At 39.6% G+C, this 22,220-nt stretch overlaps 1 protein-coding gene and 1 long non-coding RNA gene across 3 annotated transcripts in view; one reads left to right on the top strand and one right to left on the bottom strand.

Annotated features, from left to right (window-relative positions):
* Positions 1–7,388, bottom strand: part of GNAI1 (G protein subunit alpha i1) — a 32,596-nt gene extending 25,208 nt beyond the window's left edge. Inside the window, exon 1 of the mRNA XM_014883461.2 lies at positions 6,937–7,388. Coding sequence (XP_014738947.1) covers positions 6,937–7,054 — 118 coding nt within the window. The 5' untranslated portion in view covers positions 7,055–7,388. The remainder of the gene's footprint in view (positions 1–6,936) is intronic.
* A 339-nt stretch (positions 7,389–7,727) lies between these two features.
* LOC148223741 (uncharacterized) overlaps positions 7,728–22,220 on the top strand; it is a 29,799-nt gene continuing 15,306 nt past the window's right edge. For both annotated transcript variants that reach the window (XR_015804084.1, XR_015804085.1), the window contains exon 1: positions 7,728–14,505. This is a non-coding gene — a long non-coding RNA (uncharacterized LOC148223741). The remainder of the gene's footprint in view (positions 14,506–22,220) is intronic.

Below are 22,220 nucleotides of genomic sequence, written 5' to 3'. Positions count from 1 at the left end.
ACTAACCCTTCAATTACCAAAGCCAGAAAACCAATTTACTTGCTTATCACACGTTTGACAAGTGTCTTATTTAAAGAATTGGTTCCTAACTGCTTTATGTCCATTAGTCCCTCAGCTGAGATCCTGAAAGAATAATACCAAAAGTAACTTTTTAAAAAGTAACACAAATATGATTCAAATGAAGGGGTAGTCAGCAATTGAATCAAAACGAAACAAAGCCAAAATCTAACCTCAATAGATAACAAACACACTTTCAAATCAAGGATTGGTCCATATGGGTACCTGTGACTCAAGATGATATTTCAGGCCTATAAGCTATAGGTAACTCCAGAGACCTTGAACTTGGCTCCATAGCTTTGCAAACTCTAAGAGCAAAGCTGTGATTTCAGGAAGCATCTTCCAAGTCCCCAACTCTAATGTTTCTTACACCGGTACTGTAAAAGGACTATAAGCAGTCACAAATATGGGTAATTAGTCTACAAAAAAATCACTCCTTTACTTCCCATCCTTGCTAAGAAATCTTATTTTGTCCTGCCTGCTCCTACTTAATGGTCAAATAAGAACAGATCAAGAACAAAATGTTTAGCATTAAGAAAAGAAGAGCTCAAATCTCTTATTGCAGAAGCATATAGCCCTGGTACACAAAAGTGTCTCAGCAAAACCAGTTTATTTTTGTCCTAATAGTCTAATTTCAAAATCTTAGTTATCCTTCCACTGAGAAATGTCACTCAGAAATGTCACGAAGTTAAGCCACTTAAATTGGACTTCTGAGTGTGAAAAGTTTTGAGTAAGAAAAATCCAAAGTTCTGATTTTTCCAGATACTCTATATACCTCTACATATTACTAACTTCAATACTTTGTGGATACAAAATCTCTCAGGTAGAGCCAACCAAGTCGCATTCACAGAATAATTGTATAATTTACACAAAGCCTGAGGGCAGTGAGCAAACAAGGGGAATAAATAGAACAGCAATCCTAGGTAAAAGCTGGACTAGAAGAATAGGAAGTTTTTATTAGCACAAGCTCTTCTATACATGTCTTGGGAAAAAATCCTCAACCTTTTAATAGCTAATTATCAAGTCAGTCAAGATCTTTATTTCAGTGTTTCCATGGCAAAAAAACCCCACCCTCACACTTAACAGAACATCTTAAATACCTCTCTTCTACATCCAGTTTTGCTGTACCACAACATCTGCCAGATAGCATGTTACAGGAAACACTGCAGACATCCATCAACTAGACAGCAAAACTGACTTCAGAATTTTATGCCCTCTGAGCCAGACTCATGGCTCGGTTTCAAATTATTTAGCCAGACTTTAGGATGTGTTGGCTACTCAATTATTCCTTCTCAGAGGACCAAAACAACTAAAGGGTAAAATGTGGCCACAAAAGAACAACCCACTTTGGCAATTTGAGTATATAAATCACTACAGACTAACTATAGCACAAAGCCCCGAGTTCAAGTTGTGCCAACACAACTATGCAAGGACCTGCACTGTAAAGTCTGGTTCTGATGCGAGTTAAAAATAACTTTATAAAAGGAAAGTAGCTGAAATACACAACCACTGTGGTAATATAATCCATAGGACAGAATAAATTGTCATATATGACGATGATACAATAAACTGTGCTGCCAGAAAAAAGTAGGAAGACATGAATTATATCATAGCGTATTAGAAAATTTGTGAGTGGTCTTGAGGTATCACTGCTGCTAGGAGTGGACAGCTTAACAAAAAGTACCTTACTAGAGCCTCCAATTCAGAAAGGGAAAAAAAGAGAAACAACAGCACTTTTATATTGTTTGTGAATGAAAAGTTGGAGAAAAACCATGTCTCAAGCTTAAAATGCTTTCTAATTCTTAAAATATTAAATCTTTAATACCTGGTACAACAAATTTTTATGTATCCATAAACTAGACTTTTAAATCAAGATTTTATAAAAGCAAAGTCACCACTACTGCTATCACAAGATAGCAGATCATGCACAGTTTCTTTTTAACCCTAAACCAGTATGTACTGAGAAATTTTTTCTTAAGAATGTTAAAGAACTAAAATCATGACAATTATAAATTGTGATTTTATAAAGTAACTTCCAAAAAGAAGAAATATAATGCAACAGAAGACCTAAAATCATTAAGGATAATTTGTATTCAAGTCTATACATATATTAAAGACCGACATTATGATGTAAACTTTTACACTTTTACAACATTCAAATAGATGAAGACAAGCATAAAGAACTCACACCGCAATTGTGCAAACACAACCATAACTAAACGAGTGTGCTTTCTGCACATCCTTGAGTCTCCTTTCACAAAAGCAAGGGGGATTATTACTCTATGAGAATCCAGTCACTCCACATAAATATCATCCTGATGGTCCAACTGTACCATATTAAAAGCAAGAGAGCTCCTAGTTGAGAACTCCTGCTAAATCTGAGGAGACAGGGAGGAGTGGGGGCGGGGCAGGGGTGTTCACATTAACACAGACAAGACCAACAAGCAAAAAACCAAACCCAAACATTAAGCACTTCTTTTAGGTATCACAAATCAGCTTTTAAATAAGAGGCAAACTTCGTAAGCATCTATAGATAGTTGTCTCTGAAGGCATGACAGGAAACAGTTTGTTAGAAATGTTTTAGACTAGGCTGGCATAATTTATGAAGATAAAGTCAACATCTCTGAAATGTGAAATACTTGTTTGTGAGCAAGTTTTTGAGAGCTCCCTGAAGTTCAGACTTCTAAAGTCTCTTGTCTGCAAGTGTGGAGAGAAAGAATATTCTGGAGAAAAGGCAAGAATGATACAAACAGCATAAATGTATTTTTTTCAGTCCAGTGTGCAATGGGGTCTGAGGTACTGCCAAGCACTGTGAGGATCATGCTGCTGAAAAGATGAGTATGCAGCAGGAGTCAGTTCAGCTGAGTTTGGCTGAGATAGAAAGATGCAGGTCTGGAACAAAAGAAAAGCAGATAGAAAAAAGATGCCCGAGATGTGAAGAATTTGAAAAACAATTCAATAGAATTGTTCTAGTTACCATCTTAAGGAGCAGGAAGCTGCAATGGAAAAGATTAAACGTGGCACTGCCTGAAGTTAAATGTCACTTATCTTTAAGAACATGACATGCACACATTCCAGTATGAATCACAAGGATCTATTCAGGAACAGAAAAGTGGCTCTGCTAGTCAGGAGGACGAAGGTATCCATTGAACTTACATCTACAACCGTGATTATGCAGCAAGGAGAGACACAATGACAGCTGTCAAACACATGGCCTGTGACTTCCTGGATCCCAGGACCCACTCCTAAAGAATGTCTAAGACATATCTATTGGCTTTTTCATCCAAGATACAAGGAACCTTAACACCAAATTTGTTATGTTAGGTGAAGGATGGGATAATTAAAAAGACAAAGTGTTAATCCTATAAACTCATGGCACCAATTCGAATGTATTCATAAAACCTGATGAGTTTAACCTCATACCAGAAGGCATTCTACTAAATGAGGTACTGCCTGTTCTCCTGCAGTTGGCATAAATTCAGTCTTCTGTGCTCTAGCTAATTCAACAGAAATGTGCTTGCAGATGCACACCTGACAGGGATCACATGTCCATTAATGCAGCCCACGGATCGGTCACTCAGAATCACCACCTCCGAACCTGAGTAGAATTACATTCATTCTGCAAGCATCACTAGAATTTTCATTTGTTGAATATTAGAAGTTAAGATAAGGAACCATGGAAGAAAAAGCCAACTTGGACCTACTACTTTCTCTGCCTGAAAGCCAGCCAAAATATAAACTGCTTTGCAAAAGTCTTACACTAAGTATATGAGTTTATCTGTCAAAAAAACCCCAAATTGAAAATACAAGAAAAATCTCACTTTAATTAGGACACAGAAGTTTAGGAACTGTCAATTTGTCACAAATAAACTGCTTTACAAAAAGTATATACTTTTGTATGCTGAATTTTTAGCACTGGCCAATTTACTATATTGCACTTTTATTTTTTGCTGAGTTCTCATGAAACTTAAGTATTTCTTTGTTACACGTTGATTGAAAATAGTATGAAAGTAAATAAGCTTGTTTATGCAATGGTTTTAAAAGACAAAATCATCAAATCCCATCTATAAACAAGCATCTTCCATCTGATTTACCAACTACAAGATCAAATTCAGCTTACTTCCAAGAATGATGGTTCTCAGAAATTCTCCAGGAAATGCTCTCCTGCTGCTGGGATAGCACATTGAAGTGCACAGAATTACAGGGTTAAAATAGCTACACACGGATGATGTTTAGAATCTATTCCTAATACCTGCATTCAAAATTTTACAAAGTGATGAACCAATTTACAGATATGACAAAAGAATTTAGATAATTCAGTTTAATAGTATTTTGCACAGAATAAATATATCTACTTATTCCTAGAGACAGGACAACAAAATATAAATCTAACATGGATCAGTGATATTATTCACAGTGATGGTTCAGGTACAGCAATATCACATGTCTCTCTCAATTAAATCGCTGCAATTTCCTGTTTTAGGGAAAAAAATAGAAAAGTACATAGTGGAATAAATTAAATTTCCAGTCTAGAAATAGACTGATTTTATGAACACATCTTCCCTCAATTGAGCATTCTAGCTCAAACTTCACTAGGATTCACCATGCAAAAATAAAATTTGTATACATACTGGAATAAATCCAATTTATTGGGTCAATAATAATAGGTGTACAGCTACATCACCTTTTCTACATAAACAAGGTGTTTCAGATGCCACTCTCACATTGCATTTTCCTGGCAGCAGACCACAATTTGTACTTTTCCTTTTATTTCAGTGTCTTTTTAGCAGAACAAACCCATAAATAGACATAAGAGTACAACCGAGTAGATGATAAACTATGACATGTGGGCTGAACAAACGATTGGGAAAGTGAGTGGCAAGAAGAAAGTGACTCTAGTGGAAATAACTGTAAATAGTTTTGCTATCAGATAAAGCATTCACATCACATTCAAGACATCTGACAGACTTGCAAGGAAGAGGATGGGAAAACTTTCATTCCAAAACATATGAAATACATATATGCATCCATGGGTGTATGCACAAAAACCTCAACCAGAGTTCAGTAAATATTTAGGTAATCATTGTTTAAACAATGATCCCAACACTGGTCCCAGGAGAAGCCAGCCCTCACACCTCTTTTTAGCAAGGGAGAGGGAAATGCTAACCCAAGCGAGCTGCTGCTCAGAACGCCATGAGAAGCCACATGTATTTGACCATTTTGTTCTGTGGTCTCAAATCTCATGAGAGCTCGGCAGAAAAGACTTTCCAGCATTAGAAACACAGAATTTATGCAATTGAACCTCATAACATAGGACTTAATACTTAAGAGCATTAAAATAGTGACAAAATCCATTCTCAAGTTCAAAGCACCTTTAAACAGAGGCCATCTGTATCCAAGAATTATGATGAAAAATAGGAAAACAAGTACCAAACTACAGGCACTACGAGTTACATACAGAACAGCAAAACTGAAAATTAATTTCAAATGCCTTGCCAGACGACACAAAGTGCTACCTTGCCACTTTTTAAAAAGGTAGTAACATCTGCAGGATTGCCATTATCACATACAGGAAAACCCTTCCATACAACAATCTGAGGATTCCAAAGGTGTTCAGGACTAGGCACAGAACTAGCCCAAAACCCAGCAGATTTAGGTTTCCACTAATAGGCTTCACTTCCATTTCCTGGAAAACAAAGCTTTTGTTTCTGGCATATTTCAAGTTAGATTTTAAATCTAGAAAATAATTTTAGGATCTTTGTTTTTCCCATTCTAGGTTTGTTCCATTTCTTCATCTACAATAAAAGTTGCTCAGTCTTTTGTCCCTTTCTGGAGCCATCTTAGAATTTAGCAACGGAAAGTTACTTAAGAGGTCTACTACGTCTGTAGTGAATTGTTTGAGCACTGCAGGAGAGCAAAATCAATGTCGAGGGGAGTGAGAAATTGTGCATCATTTAAAAAGTTTGCCCGGAACTTCACCTCTGAGAGGGAAGCTGCTGTTAATAATAATAATAGCAACAGCTATTTTAACTCGCTATTAGAAGCTTTCAGTCTGATTTAGCTAAACAGAATATACTGCAAAACTTCCTACTACCTTAATTCAATGCTAATCTTGTAGCATTTAGCTGTCCCCAACCTACAGGAGTTTTAATCCTGAAAACATATTCTAATTAAAATCCTCACTTCCTTTTTTCCTGTAATTTTAAAGATAAGGTTATCTGTACACACAAGGATATCTTACAATAAACCAAAAGGCAAGCTTCAAGTACCTATGAGCAAAATTGAAGAACACACGATGGCACGCTATAAGTCATTTTATTACACATGTAGTAGTTCCATCAAAGTGTATTTCCCATTGTAAGATCTCAGAAACATAAGCGAGTTCCACAAAATTTGAAAAAAAAAAATCCACGAAAAAGTTAAGCGGTGCTTTGCCTTTTGTTCTTTTGACACTTTTCTACGCTTTCGTAGCAGCAGTTTAGGAGTTTCTCGGGTCTACAAGAAACATTAAGCGTAAATATCCCCCCAACGTAACATTTCCTTCCTTTCAACAGGGGAACAGAGGATCCAGGTCAGAAGTTTGAGGCATTATCCCTTTCCTATGGAAGTCAGGGCCCGGACGGTCCACGCCGTGCCGCTTCCCCGGGGCGCTGCCTCTGATCCCTCAAGCAGCCGAGGCACCCACCTGCTCCAAGAAGCTGCTGTGCCTCCTGCGACCCCAAAACTTCCGAGGGGCCCCGAGCACGTACCCCGGGGTCCGAGGGCAGCACCGCCCCCGCCCAGCCCGACGGGATGCTATAAAACTATACCCCTCGGTAGGCGACGGAGCTTCGGGGGGCGGCTGCCTCTAGAGGAGCCTCCCCTCACGGCACCCCTTACCTAAGAGGAGTAGCTTGACCTCCCTGGCCGCCTTCTCGCCGTCCTCCCGCAGGTTCCTGTCGATCATCTTGCTCCTCTCCACCGCCGCCTTGTCCTCGGCGCTCAGCGTGCAGCCCATCTTGGGAAGGGGCTACGCGGCTCCGCCGGGAGAAATGAAGCAGGGAGCGGCGGGGCTCGGCGCCGGGAGCGGCGGGGAGGCGCTGAGGAGGGAGGGGGAGCGAGCGCTCCCCGCTCGCTCTCTCCTTCCCCCGCTCCCTCACCTGGGGCGCAGCGGCGTCGCGGATACCGCGCGCCGGGTTCGCCTCACGGCCAAGAGGGGAGGCAGAGACCGGAGGGGCGCGGGGAGGCTCGGGCACAAGGGGTGCGGACCGGAGGACCGAGGCCTCGCACCGGGGCCGCCGCTCCCGCCGCCGGCCCTCAGGCTGCTACGCGCGCGGCACCGCCCCCGCCCCGCCGGAGGCGCGCGGCCGCGCGCGCACCGCCCACGCCGGGAGGGGAGCGAGGAGGGGCGCGGGCGCGGGCAGCGCGTGCACGGCGGGAAGCGCAGCGGGCGCGGCCGCGCGTGCGCACGGCGGCGGCGAAGCGTTTTGGGGCGGGGGGCGGGATGGGGGGAGAGACAGCGTGATGCGAACGTGAACGGGGCTGGAAACGGGGGCGCAGCGGGATGCGAACGTGACTGGAGCTGGAAATGGAGGCGCAGAGGAACGCGATGGAGCGAGAAGCGGCGCGGCCCGTGAGGCCCCCACGCGCGAGCCCCGGGCACTTGCTGGGGAGGGGCTCGAATTTAAACTGCTCGCGCGCGGGAGGTTCCATTGCTCGGCGGGGCGGGGGGAGCCGGGCAGAGCTGTACCAAGGGGTACCCCGGGGGGGGGAGGTGTGTAGGGAGCCGAGCACCTCGTCCCCTCCCGCGCTGTCCCCCTGTCCCGCTGTTTCCGCTGCCGGGATCCAGGGAAGCACCTCGGGGTCCAGCCCCGCCGGCGCTAGGGACTGGCCGTCGGCCCTCGGAGGGCCAGTAGCAGGGCTGCCTCTTAGCTGCCCTGATCAATCAGCACTACGTTACCCCACGCACTCAAAGCCAAACGAGCCATCCCACGTCACGGCTCAAAGCTGCTCATCCCGCTCTCTTTTCCTACGGACCTTACTTCATCCATGTGGATGAGTATTTAAATGGCGGAGGGGGTGCCAGGAGCGTGGAGCCGGGCTGTTCCCGGTGGTATCAATCAGTAGCACGAGAGCTACCAGGGAAATCGTGCACACATAGAAGATGAGAAGGAGCTTTGCTGTGCAGTGACCGAGCAGTGCAACAGGTTGCCCAGAGAGGCTGTGGAGCCTTCTCCAGTGGAGATACTCCAGAACCATTTGCCAATCCCGGGCCGCGTGCTCTGGGGTGACCCTGCTGGAGCCAGGAGGTTGGAATAGATGTCCCACTGTGGTCCCCTCCAGCCTGACCCACTCCATGATTCTGCCCTATTCAGAGCCCGCACATCTGTGACCTGTCAGAGGTTGTTTTATGACTTGTTTTGCTCTTTAATATAAAAAGCCTAAGAAAACTATGCAATGTTTACAAGTCTTTCCTCACCACGCACATGATTCGCTGTTTGGATTGCAAAAGCAAGGTCCCGTTACCCGGTAATAGGATCACAGGACAAATGGGGTTGAAGGGACCAGGGGATAATCCATCCCAAGGGCAGCCGAGCTGCGGTGGGACTGGGACCCACCACCCCGGCTGGTGAGCACTGATAGGGTGGAGCACTGATTTCACTGAAATTGGTAGATAAAACTGTGCACAGCCAGTAAAACTTTGTGAATCTCAGGAAAAACTGCAGTCAGAACATGAGGCGCAAAAGCCTACAAGGCAAATCTGTTAAATCAAGATTCATCATTCCAGTGAGTCCTTAGAATTTTTTGTTTCCAGAGAATCTCAAGAACTTCTGCCCCCAGAATGAGCTCAAAAAGAGCATCATTTTACAGCACAGAAGGTGTTTTAGCATTAGAGTGCAAAGACTTTAAGTCAGACTCAGCTATTACTATACTTAGCAAATTAAAAGGCTTTTTTTCCTGTAATACTCAATGGAAAAGTGTGTCAAATGTTCTATTTTTATTGGATATGTTGGTTTTTCTTCTTTGCAAGGGTCTTTGGATGCTGACAATGAATAAACCATAAGTAATGGTGTAAAAAATGAAGTAGATAACACTCGAACTATAACTTAAATATTTTTAACATCATCTCGTTGGTAGGTATGCTCTCAGCCCTAGCAAAGGATGGTATAGAATCCTTTCACAAAGAAACCCCAGAAAACATCAGTTCTTAAGACTTTATAAGACCTCTGAGACATTTTATTTGGCATTCTTCATTGTCCTACTGCTATGGAGAAGGCCAGGGCACCTGAGAAGTGTCTGTTGCTTCTCTGCCCTCCTGAGTTGTTCAGGTGCTTAGTCCATTTTGTGTTCTCTTGGGCAGACTTCCACACTGGTACTGCGTGGGATAAAAGCTTTTACAAAACAGTTCATCTCACATATGAAAACCTAGTCTTGTTTTAGGGTTCCTGCCCTCTCCTGAGGTAGAAGGAGCAATGTCAATGGCTGCTCAGGAGAGAACAGAGTTAGCGGAGATGAAAATTAATAAGCTTAGGGATACTTTTCTGATTTGGAAATCAAGGATAAAGAATGATTTCTGAGATAAACAACACGTGGTTAGGATATTTGCAAGTGAAAGTGCAGATTAAGGGATAAGAAAGTAGTAAACAGAGATTGTAGTAGGTGGAAATAATGTGATAATGAGAGCGGCAGATGTTACAAAGATGGAGGTCCTACAAGTAGGACATTTCAGCTTTACATGCATTTTGTTTCATTCAATCATGTGCATAGAGTACACATTTCTATACTTTTAACCAGGAGTATTTGCTAGGATGTTCTCTCTGTCCTTTTTTCCCTTTAACACTGTCACTACATTCATAGGCAAAAAGCATGAAATAGGCCCAAGTTCCTTTTCTATTTATCACCCTGTATCTGGAAAATAGAACTGTATAGTTTCTCCTCTTTTGCACATATAGCTTAGTCTTAAAAATCAAATTGAATTCACTTTTTAGTTCTATTTAACTCAAGTCCACTTTTTTTCACAACTAGGACTTTTCTACTACCTTTTCCTATTACAACCCTGTAGATAAATTGTATCTTACTGTACATGGACAATATTACAAAAACCAAGGCAACTCCTGAGTATCTAAAATGCATTAATTTGAAAATTTAAGCCAATTTGTATTGATTTCTAATTTTTAAGAAGTGGAAGTACTTTATGGTACGGATTCACCGATATTATTTCCTTATGGAGTCTTCTTTGAAACCATAAGTGATCTTTTCGACAGTGTTCAGCAATATCAATTGTTTAGTTCTGTTTATGCAATAATGGCCCAGGGGATAAATGATTGTATTCTGGTTACTTCACACACATAGCAGCTCTCAGGATCATGGAATAGCAGAAACTGTCTTTTGCCCAAGAAGGCTGAGGAATGATTGTGCTAAGTCTGTTGTGGCCAGGAAACTCCCAATATTCAGAACAAAGGTTGTCAGTGCAGTTCTTTATAACAAATAATGCCTTAGATGATGCTGCAGAGGAGTGTAGGCCTGAATCACTATCTAGAGCAACCACAGATCTGTACCTGATGTCCAAAAGTATTTTCTTCTAAGATAAAATAGTCTACTAGACAGTGAAAGAAACTATAGTTAAATAGATAGATCTAGTCTGTATTTGGACAGTACACCAATGATCTCTTTTATTCCAAAACATGGGGAATGTGTAAGCTCTAACTCATTGATTAGCATTGTCTCACAGCAGTATAGTTGTGTGAGACAGTGTATTTCATCCCTGCAGTTAGAGCTGTACAGCTTTTACCCTCATCTGACAAGTTGGGAGGTTGGTCAGGAGCTGTGTTTCATGGCCCCATTCCTGAAAGGCGATTATTTCAAGAGATTTTGTTGTTTTGCCTGGTTTAACAACAAATAGCTGTTGTTTGATATGACCTCCTTTTGAGTCTGCATCACCAGCTCTTGGGCTCATTTTTCTGTAAGATTATCTTTAGCTGGTGCTGCATGGGCTTAATAGATAAACTTTTTGTGTTTTGTATGGAATACACAGTGTTTTATGGGGATAATGATCAGCCTTCAGCCTTCTATTTTGCTTCGGATTTTAATTTAAATTATCTGATTTAGTCGTCTTATTTGGTCTTGTCTTTAATCAGACACAGTACACAAAATATATATGAGAAGTTGAATACAGTTGTTACAAAAGAAATAGAAGAAAGTGGGCAAGAATTTGAATTTCTGCCTTTGAAAAAGGAAATAGAGCAAGGTAAAATACTTTCTGAATAAAGCATGTAATTATATCATAATTTTATCTTTATGCCTGAACTACAATATTTTTACTTAAGTTATTTAATTTCCTTTTGTGCTAAGAAAATGAAATGCTCCCAAATTATGGTGCAAGGTATCTTCTTCCCTACTGCTCATTCCAGCCCTTCTGTTGTGGGCAGGGACACCTTCCACTAGATCTGGTTGCAGAAAAATCCATCCACCCTGACCTTGAACACTTCCAGGGATGTGGGGCATGTTGTTCCAGTGCTTCACCACCCTCACAGTAAAGAATTTCTTCCTAATATCTAATTTAAGCCTACTCTCTGTCAGTTGGAATCCATTCACCCTTGTCCTGTCACTACATGCCCTTGAGAAAAGTCCGTCTCTTTCTTCCTTGTAGGCTCCCTTCAGGTACTGAAAGGCCACAATGGGGTCACCCCAGAGCCTTCTCTTTTCCAGGCTGAACAAACCCAGTTCTTTCAGCCTTTCCTCATAGGAGCAGTGTTCCATCCATCCAATCAACTTGGCATCCCTCTGCTGGGGCCCCCAGACCTGGATGAAGTGCTCAAGATAGAGCAGAATCCCCTCCTGACCTGCTGCCCACAGTGCTCCAGATGCAGCCCAGGACACAGGTTGGCTTTCTGAATCTAAAACAACAGCTGTATTACACCATTTGAAACTTAAATAAATGAAAAAATAATTACACTGAGGAAATGCAAACCCTCCATGTGAATTGAATGTCAAAGGCCCCCCTCTGCCCCATTGCTGAGTCTTCTGGCAAAGCCTTGCAGTCCATCTTCAAGAACCTCTGGATTACCCTGTATGCATACACAACGCTGATTCTTCTCTCACGTTACTGTGATTAATTAATGGATAGTGGATACTTTAGATATTAATTAGCTAGGATAATGTCCCTGTTCAGCAATGTCACTAATGACAGGGCAGAGCTCATGCAACACCTCTGTGAAAGGGCCTTTCTGACTAAGAGATTTTATACACTTAATTCAAACTGAAATTTTTCTTGGAACCACAAAACAAGTTTGGCTTTAAAATTTCCCAACGCTGTAGCTGAGCAATACTGAATTGATTAAGCTGCAGCTTGGTAGCATGCTAACTCCTATAGTGCTTGTTAATATGGATGCAAATAATTATTGTCAGTGCCTTGGGAGATTCCAAGGTGTATATTGTGTGAGGGAGGTGTTGTTGGCAGGGAGAGGAGACGTGTGCTGTGTATGCCAGTGAGTGCTATCCTAGTACTCACTGTTGCCTTGAAATAAACAGTGAGAAATCTGTTAATTTTAATGATGGCAGTGTAATTACAGGGATGCAGGAAGAAAATCAGCTTTGTGTATGCATGCTGTGTAATCCAGAGCTCCTTGGAGGTGGACTTCCTAGGAGAAGGCTGAGCAGTGGGGAAGAGGGGAATTTAGCACTTCATTTTATATTAACTTTTCCAAGAGACCAGATTTCCAACAAGTTCTGCAAGTATCTAAGTTCATTATTGCAGTGTTCAAAACACTGTAGATAGATCCTCTCCTAGAATATGATAGAACCAGGAGTAAATGTTCAGCAAAGGATTCTTTTTGTGCAGTCAGCATGTTTTTGAAATATTACCATGTTAGATTTAATTCTGAGTAGTTAGAGCAGAAAAAACTACATAATCTACTGTCTGCTCTCCCCCTCACCTGCAAATGAACTAATCATGGTACAGACTTCCTAGTATAAATAAACAAACAAAAAAACCCTCATTGAAAAATTGAGTACTTTATTAGTAAAGACTGTATTTATTAGTAAAGATTGTATCAATTTATAAGAGAAAGAGACACACACAGTGATAGACATTTGTTTCCATAGTGCTAAGAGGCCAGCACAAAATCCTGTAAATTTCAGGACATAATGCCTTTAGCATATCCATAGCAGAAATAAGTTATACATAAATTAAACCACAAAAAATCAGCCAAAGCTGTAATTTATGAAATACATGGCTTTTTGGGATGTGATCTAGGCAGTTATGTTATTTTTCATTCCTTTGTACGTATTGGTAAATTGAAATTATTTCCCGGTTTATAGTGAAACAGCACTCAAACATTGTGTTGTATTTGTAAATGTTATTGCATGTTGATAAAAATTAGATATATAAATAGGAACATTCATGCGCAATTGTCACACCAGCAAAAATTTAAATTATAAAATAGAAATCATTTAATTCCTGGAAACTCTTTTTTATAATTTATTGTATCAATTTTGAATTGTAGGAAGTAAACATCAGCATGTACAAGCAAAATTATCAACCAGTATAATATTTCCTATTGCAATGCTAGATCTTCATAAATTGGTGTCTTTTTAAATGACTTTACAATAATATGTTTATTCAAGATTCATAAAAGTACAGTAGATGAAACAACTGCATAAGAAGTTACACTAAATGAGATATTCAGGAAAATTGCTGCAGAAATTTTTATCTCACATGAGCACAACATAACTATAAGACAAAACAACAATGTTTTGACTGTCATATCTAGATGTCTTCACACCTATGCTCTGAAAGGCAGATCATATCAGTAGAAGCCTTGAAGAGTCGGTTTTCTTTTACTGCATGTAAAAATATGTGAACATTACTTATTATGACAAATTAATTCTATAATATATTAATACAAGCATTTAATTCCAGTTATAAATATAGTATAAATCCAGCAATTATTTTGCTGACTAAGCATATCAACATACTAAAGAATAGGACTGATTGCTTACAGAAATTCAGAGTTTTTCAATAATTGCAATTTTAAAATAAATTGTAGGTAAAGTGTATTGATTGAAAGGAGTCGATTTTGACTGTTATCCAATAAAAATTCTTTGTTTTGTTTCAAATGAAAGTTGAACAATATTTACATGAAAATGAAAAGTACTCTTTAAATAAGTAGTCCTTTTTATTTTTGCAACTCTTCGTGTGTGGGCTATAGCAGTAGTCTTTCCATTTTAGAATGGTGAACAACTGTGAGTGCTGATCTATAAATACCAAGTAAAATAACTTTGAAATGTGTATCAAAGTGGGTTTGTCCTTCTCCCTAGGCAGAATGACAGAGACTCTTTTACTAGACCTTGGGACTTTTGTTCTATAACTCCAAAAGATTCTCCTGATTAGGAAAGATGGAGAAGAAACAAAGTGCTAAAACTGCCTGCCTCCTTCAGTGATTGTTGTGGAGCAGTGGCATGAAACAGGTCTGAATAAAGGTCTTTGTTGTGGTTTTATGTTTACGTGGATGCTGAATCTTCAGAATGTTCCTCTTCGTTCTCAGTCATGCCAGGTCTCCCAGATTCAATCCAGAGTTATACTTAGACCTGTGCTTTCTTTTACTCTCATCATGTAATTAACTCTGAACTCTGCAGCTTCTGAAGAAGGGCTTCTATACCCCAAATCTTGTATTTTTTCCTTGGCTACACCAGTTAATGGAAACAAACCAACAAGCCTTAGTTTTGGACATTTTATTAGAAGCAATGCAGTTTGTGGTTCTGGGTACACTGGAGTCAATGGAAATGTGACTATTACTATTACTTTACCCTTCCTGTATAAAGATACAGCCAGAATTTCTCTTTTGAAGCTGCTCAAGTGCTTCAAGTTACACACGTGTTTAAGTGAATTCCCGATCTACGGCCAGACTCCTCGGCATCTTTTGAAATTGTTTTGTACTTAAAGAAATTATGCTGACACTGTGTTGCAAAAACATTGTTTTTACTGGATGAATGAAAAAGGTTACTATACTTTTTGCCTAAAATTAAATCCTAAGTTATTTGGTAGGAAAGATACAATTAAAGTTTAGAACTTGAAATATTAACATCTAAGTTTATTTCCCTTCAAAATGTTGTGGTTTTGTTGACTGTGTAATTTTCTCATTTAATTCTTCTTAAGTGGCCTAAAAAAGGCAAAACACTTAATGTCACCACAAAGACCTAGATAAATATGCACGGTATTCTCTAATGCATTGACAAGACTGGTTATATCTTGTTTATTTATCTGAAAGTAATAATTTCTCAGAGCAAAGCAGGTATGAGCCTTATTGCAGGAAATAGTGGTTTTGAATGTTACTTCCTTTGTCTTGCAAACAGGAACACGTAAACCCAGCACATATTTGGTTATATTCCAGTGCCCCTTTGTTTGTTTTGACATTTGGTTTGCTTTTATATAAATTAGTAGGAGTTGCCTGGGTAATGTTTTTCAATCTATTGTTTGTTTACATGTCCAATGTCCTTACAGCTTGTAGAAATAATGGGCTGTTACTTTTTTTTTCTCAAGTAGACTAGTTCACTTTTCTCATATCTATGCAGAATACAGAAAATCAGTGGTTGAAAAGTCATTAATTTTTAATTTTTATTGTGAATTGGATACTTTTATGGTGTTCAACTGAATAGTACATTATGTCTAATGGTGCCTAGGATTATAAATTACATTTTGAACATAATATTTACTTTGAAAGGTAAGCAGTTTTGCTTTGGAGTACTGTTTATCTGTTTAAATCTCACCCCTCAACTCCCCCAAAAAACCTACGTGTGCAGAGGAGATCCTGAAAGAAGGCTTTCTTTTCTTGAGAAAAGTTCATAGAATCAATTGTGTGAAAAAAATAAAATCAACACAGGCAGTGGTTTTTTTATAAAAATGCAGAGGTGAAACAGTCATGACATCTATTTGTAAAAAAAAAATTTAAAAAGCCATGAAAATATGTTCAGAAATGTTTTGTCTTAAAAATATTACCAATAGAAAAAAAATACATTAGCTAAACACTGTCAACATTATTAATACCAAATCCCAGGTGCACTGTAGGGAAAGACAATCACTGTCATCAATATCCGTAAGACTTGGTTGTAGCTTTGCATTAAACAATGTTGGAGACAGTGGTGAAAGAAGCTAGAAGTAAAAACCCTGTGTAACAAAATAGTTTGTTCTCTCCATTGTGCAAAAATAGTTCTTCCTTGTCTGTCACAAGATCACCCAATGCTACCCTACACAGGGTACAACACTCAACTCCATCATGTTGAGTTCTGGCTAGTACATCTAGGATTTGTTCCCAAGAAAATAGATGGTGTTTTCAAGCTTCTCTCATGAGGGATATTTGGAAGATCCAGATATTTCCCTGGCTGAGCAGAACTATAAAACGGAGTTGTGAGCCTCTGCTGCAAGAATTTGGAGAACCCAGATTAAGAAAACTATGTATTGATAAAACCGTCCGAGGGAACAAAAACAGGAAATGTTTTTAGATGAGAAAGAGCTATCAGGAATTTAAACAGGAAAGGCTGAGTACTGTTTGTTACTGCAGAATGCTAATGCTGTGTGCAGAATGACCATTGCCCTGACTATGAGAGCTCTGACAGACACTGTATAGGCAGTCCAGATCAGCAGTGCAAAGTTGTCCACAAGGTGCTTCACTGCTTAAAAAAGCTTAAAATGGAATTAGAGTCAAGGGAGTCAGGCATCCAACTATCCCCTAAATCAGTAGGACCAAGCTGCAAACAAGGATTATGGCCAGAAAAAAGATCTTGGCCTTTTGTTAAAAAAGCACAGTATTGCAGCTGAGGTCAGAGAAGTCAGAGGCAAACTGGGGGAACCAGACAAGCAGTGAGCTCCAGCTGGAGCTGAGTGTTAGAGCACGGAGGGATTAATCCAGAGCTGGTTGCAAATGGAGATAGGAGCAGGAACGGTGCTGGCACTCAGACTGGTTTGTCATCTGCAGCACAGAGAGCCTCGGAAAGGAGGAGGAGGAGGGCTCAATGCCATGGTGGCAGGTGCCCTGTGCTGTGCTGTGCTGCCTGACACTGTCACAGGTGGGCTGTAGACAGGCACATGTTGGGCCAGGGCCTCACAAGCCCTTGTGGGCTCTGCAACTGGCCAGCTGAGACAGCTGTGTAGGTCTCAGCAGCTCCTCTGGTGATGGATAAGGATGTTTCTGTCAATGAATAGCTGCAGTTCTCAGGTTTCAGTTCCTGAAGCTCACAGCAGTCCTTCCTGGAGCCAAGGGCTGGGGCAGAGCTCTGGTTTCCCAACCGACCTGTAAGCCGTGGACAGTTTTCCTCCAGTCTTAGAGTGAAAGCAGATCAGTAGTGTAGGGAGTGAGCAAAAGACTTTGGAATCCATAAACTGCATTTTTACCAAAAAAAAAAAAAAAAAAAAAAAAAAATCCTAAAACAGCCAAACAAAAAATCAAACCTCAATCAACCCCCAAGCCCCACCTTGCAATCTCCCCCCAGCCCTCATAACATTCTCATAAGTTCTAAACTGACTTATTTGGTAGGTTTCCTTCATATTAAATAAGCGTACTCCCTCACTGACCTATGTATCTCTTGTATATTGGAGCAAAATAAGAGTAAGTCCCAGCCCAACCCTTAGTTTTGCTAGGCAAAGTTGGCATAAGTTTGGGCTACATAGTTCTTTTCCATTTCTGAAGTATTTTCAAATAAACAATAGACCTCTACAAGCATCTGTTCCAACAAAACCAGATCTGATGTTATTGTATTATCTATTATAAAAGCAGCAATGAGATTATACATATAGAAAAGTTATTTTTTTAAAAAAATATTGTAATAACATTGCTTCAGTGCTGCTAAGACATTCCCTGCTACAATAGGCTGGTCAGTCTGACCAAAAATAACAGAAAACAGATACACAATTAACTTCTTTATGAAGTAAAAGGTAGGAATAAAATCCATTCCAACCAACATTTTACAGATTTTTTTTTTCAAAAATGAATCTTTTTACTTTTGTGATGAAAATGTGTAAGGTTTTTGACTAAGTATTCCATGACATTCAGACTTAAAATGCAGCCAAATGCTTTTTCCATGATTCAGACCTTATAGGGATTGCAAAGAAGTGAGCTGGCAGATTTTTAAAATGTATATGAAATTTTGTGTCTTTATAAAGGTATGTATTTTCATTGTTTGTGACTTATATGTAAATAGTTTGTCCAGATGTTCATGGATGGATGGAATTTGTAGAAGGGTTCTGCAGAAAGCAGGATTCATTTCTGTTCAATGTGGTGTATGTGATAATTTCAAATTAGTTATCATACCATATCTGATAAAATGTTCATATGACACACAGGCCAACAAGACATTAAGTAATGATGAGGCTAAAGCAGTTATTTGCAGTATCCTAAAATTCTTGTTCTGCAGGGCCCTAGGAAGGGGGATAAAAGTTGTTTATATATATATATATATATATAAACAAAGAGTAAGTGTATGAAGAGGCAGTTTTAGCTCTCCTTGAGGTTTTAATGAGACCAATATTGAAATACTACTTAGAGAACTAATGTGTATGTACCAAAAAAAAAAAAGGAAATTGAAAGCCTACAGTATAAATCATCATTAAAATGCCCAGGGAGAATTCTCTAATAAAAAGGATGAGGAAAGTGAGCAGCAGCAGAAGGAACTGGCTGCCTTGTGTCTGGCAGCAGCTTGGGCAGGCTCTCAGAAGGTGTCACACATCCAAGTGGCACCAGGGAACAGGCAGGGATGGATGTGAAGTGGCTGCCTCATGCCAGGCAGGGCACTGAGGAGACCACTGAAACTTTCTTTCTCAAATGACAAGTAAAAAATTTAAGGGCCAGTGAGAGTTGGAATATTGAACTGGATAATCTGCTTTTTATGCTTCCTCAATGTTAGTATGCCTGTAAATAATAAGGAAAATAATTTAGGAATAAACTGGAACAAATCTCTGATTAGAGATTAGAAATTGCTTCAATATGATCTTGCAAAAGAAAGATCCTCCAATTGAAGCAGATTCTCAAAGCTGCATGATTGTCCCCTAGTTAAAATAAAGCTGTGTGACTTGCCACAGAGAGCTGTGATACAGAATTCTGTAATTTGAATAAAAGGAACCTTTTAATTCATTCTGAAATGTGGTGGAGATACCTGACAACTGTGATGTTCCTTTGAACTCCCTTTTAGCTCATTGCTAGCCACATGGCTGCTGGGCCTTGCAGATACAGTTCAAAGCCTGATTTACATTACTGATTAAAAATCATGTAAAAGCCTCTGGGAAAGAGAAGTATGGTCACCTAATAATGCAATATAGGGCTATCCACAAGCTTTACTGAGCCTTTTACTGGATCTGGCTGCTGAGTTTTGGTTCTTACTAGTTTCAGATCTTAGTGAGTGGCAGGAAAAAGGAGTTGGTGTTGGCAGTAAAAACCTACTTTGGTAGTGATGTTATTGTGCAGAGCAGTCCAACTCCTCAGTCTCTCATCTGCTGTCTAAACAGGATAACGTGTGTGACTGAATACATGTGACAATGGGGAGAGAAGAGATAGTGGTTCCCAGTTGTGCCATCCTGGGTGAAGGTGTGATGTGACTGTGTACCTTGGCTGTGGTGCTTGCAGGTACAGACAGCACCAGCACTGACAGGGAGCTGGCTTTGCACAGGATCCCCACACTGCAGTGCGGGAGCAGGGCAGGTTCTGAGCTAATGGGGCTGTGAAAGGAAAACATTTCTCATTATTGTTCCCCAAGGAGGGCTCGTAAGGCCAGGCAGTGCTGCCATACCTGGCCTGCCCTGCAGAACTGGGTCCCTGGCCCCTCTGGTCCCTCAGCACAGTTTGAAAGTGTCTGTGTGACCTGGACACCCTCTGCTAGTGTCCACAGTACAAACAGTAATGAATGCTCATGGCTTGCTGTGCCCTATTTAAGGCCATAATAAGACAGCAAACAAGCTGGATTTCAGGGATGAGGAGCTATAAAGGCATCATAGAACCATGGCCTTTTTCTTAAGAATAAGTGTTCTTCAGTACTACCTTGGTCACAGAAGCCTAGCCCATCCAAACATAAATGTTATTTTTCACATCAAACTTTTTAATTTTAACTTCCTCTTTATGTATGTGTATGTATTGTTTATTCACAAGCACGTCACAGCTTCCAGTGGGTTGAAGCAGGCAGTGGGGTATCTCTATTCATACATTTTTGCTTTTTAATAGGATCTATTCAGAGCAAGACAAAAGGCTGATTGAATGCTGGGAGAAATTTTGTATCGTAGAGTCATTTAAATGTGAACTAGGACATTCTCTGGAAAATTACATAAAAATGGCGAGTGACCCTGTGTACAATACTTGCTTTCAACATTATCCAAGGCCAAGACAGGCTTTTGACAGTTACATAATGCAGATGGGTCATGATCAGCCAACTCAGAAATGTTCAGCATTGTGCAAAATGAGAATCACATTTGACGAAGTTGAAACAAAAATAAAGGACAAAAAACCTTTCATTTTCAGTATGCTGATCAATTTTCTAATTAATAATACCCAAATTCAGATATATTTAGAATCATAGAATCATTAAGATTAAAAAGACCCCCAAGATCGAGTCCAAATTTTGAAATTTTATTTGTTTGTTGTTTGAAATCTAAATACTGGTAGGAAGACTCAAATAAGGCTCAAATAAAAATTCTGGGAGGTCTTCAATCTTTGACACACCTGTTTGCAAAAACATATGCAATATATTTTAAATGGTTTGTGAAGCTACAGATGAGTGATCATATCTGCTATTGATCTCCATGAAATACATATATCTTGATTTAGAGATATTTTACTCTGACTCTAAAATAGACTGATTTAGTTACAGAACTGAATTCCAGAATTTACAAATCCAAGTAATTTAGCTCACTGCTAAATCATCCTGACACCCCTGCTTTTCTTCCTGCTTTTTCCACTGCAAAAAATCGTGCTTTGGACTTTGTGTTACTGCTTATTTGCTCTTTCTTATGCCAACACAGCAATTTCACAGAAAAATATCAACAAAATATATGAAAAACTTCACTTGCATCAGTAAAAACACATGGCAGCAGCACGAGTTTTCTCCCAGTGGTAATAAGGTCTTAAACTACATAGAATTGTGGTGTTTCAGTGTATGCAGTTTGTACTGTGTAAGCCAAAGGCTTTACACACAGATACACATATAGATATAGATAGATAGATAGATAGATAGATAGATAGATAGATAGATAGATATGAATATATAAATAAACTGCAGTAAAAATATTTACACATTTTCTGCAGGGGAGTTATAGCACAAACTTCTTTGATATTTCTACTATTATTTTTTCACTGTAGCCTGAAGAGAAATCTGTTGATGCTGAAGGATAATTTATGGTCTTCCTTTGCATTCTCTTTCTCTTCCAGGATGAAACCAAGGATGTTAATTGCTAACATGCAGCATTGTAATATTATCTCAGATTAATTATACCTTTGTAGCATTCCTTCCTTGAGAATAGCTGGCTCTTAATGTAGCCCAATAAGTATTCCAAAATACTGTAATGGACAATCAGATAAGAACACATCAACATGGCAACAATTTTGTAGCTGAGGCTACTAAATGGTTTGTTTATACAAACTGATGCTGCAAATATTAGTATCTTGATTTTGTGTGACTAAAGACAATATTTTATTATTCACTCTATTTTCCCCCTCCTTAAACCTTCTTATAGTCACAAAGCTGCTTTATAGTAGTGAAGAAGTGAATTACAAGTTCGAGTCAAAACAAGATTTCCATATCTGCCTTTAGGTTTTTGATTTTAATATGTATAAACTGAATTAGAGTGGTCAATTTTATCAAGACGTGGGGTTTTATGTTAAATCATAGAAAAAGGCCTGTACTCCTTGTCATGCAGTCTTCTGCTTCAAGGCTAGCTAGTTTGGATTGCTACTGCTTTTTAGCAAGATGTGTGCTGTCAGTCTGGAACAAGGATACAAAGGAAAGTGAAAATTAAATTTGATTCAAAACAACACTGAATATTGAAGAAGTTTTGGTTGATATAAAATGCTTTTGTAACTTGAGTTGTCAATCAGTGCTTCTTACCAATATGATTGTCCTGAATTTGGTACTAATTAATGTCTTGAGGTTGTTTTTCTCAGAACTTTTCTTTCTAAAGCCTAGTTAGGTAGGGAATAACCCCAAAATAC

The sequence above is a fragment of the Sturnus vulgaris genome, chromosome 5 (genome assembly GCF_052056855.1).
Source record: "Sturnus vulgaris isolate bStuVul1 chromosome 5, bStuVul1.hap1, whole genome shotgun sequence".
NCBI classification, from domain to species: domain Eukaryota; kingdom Metazoa; phylum Chordata; class Aves; order Passeriformes; family Sturnidae; genus Sturnus; species Sturnus vulgaris.
The sequence above is the reverse complement of the archived record's forward strand: the minus strand, read 5'-3'. Positions and strand labels throughout refer to the sequence as shown.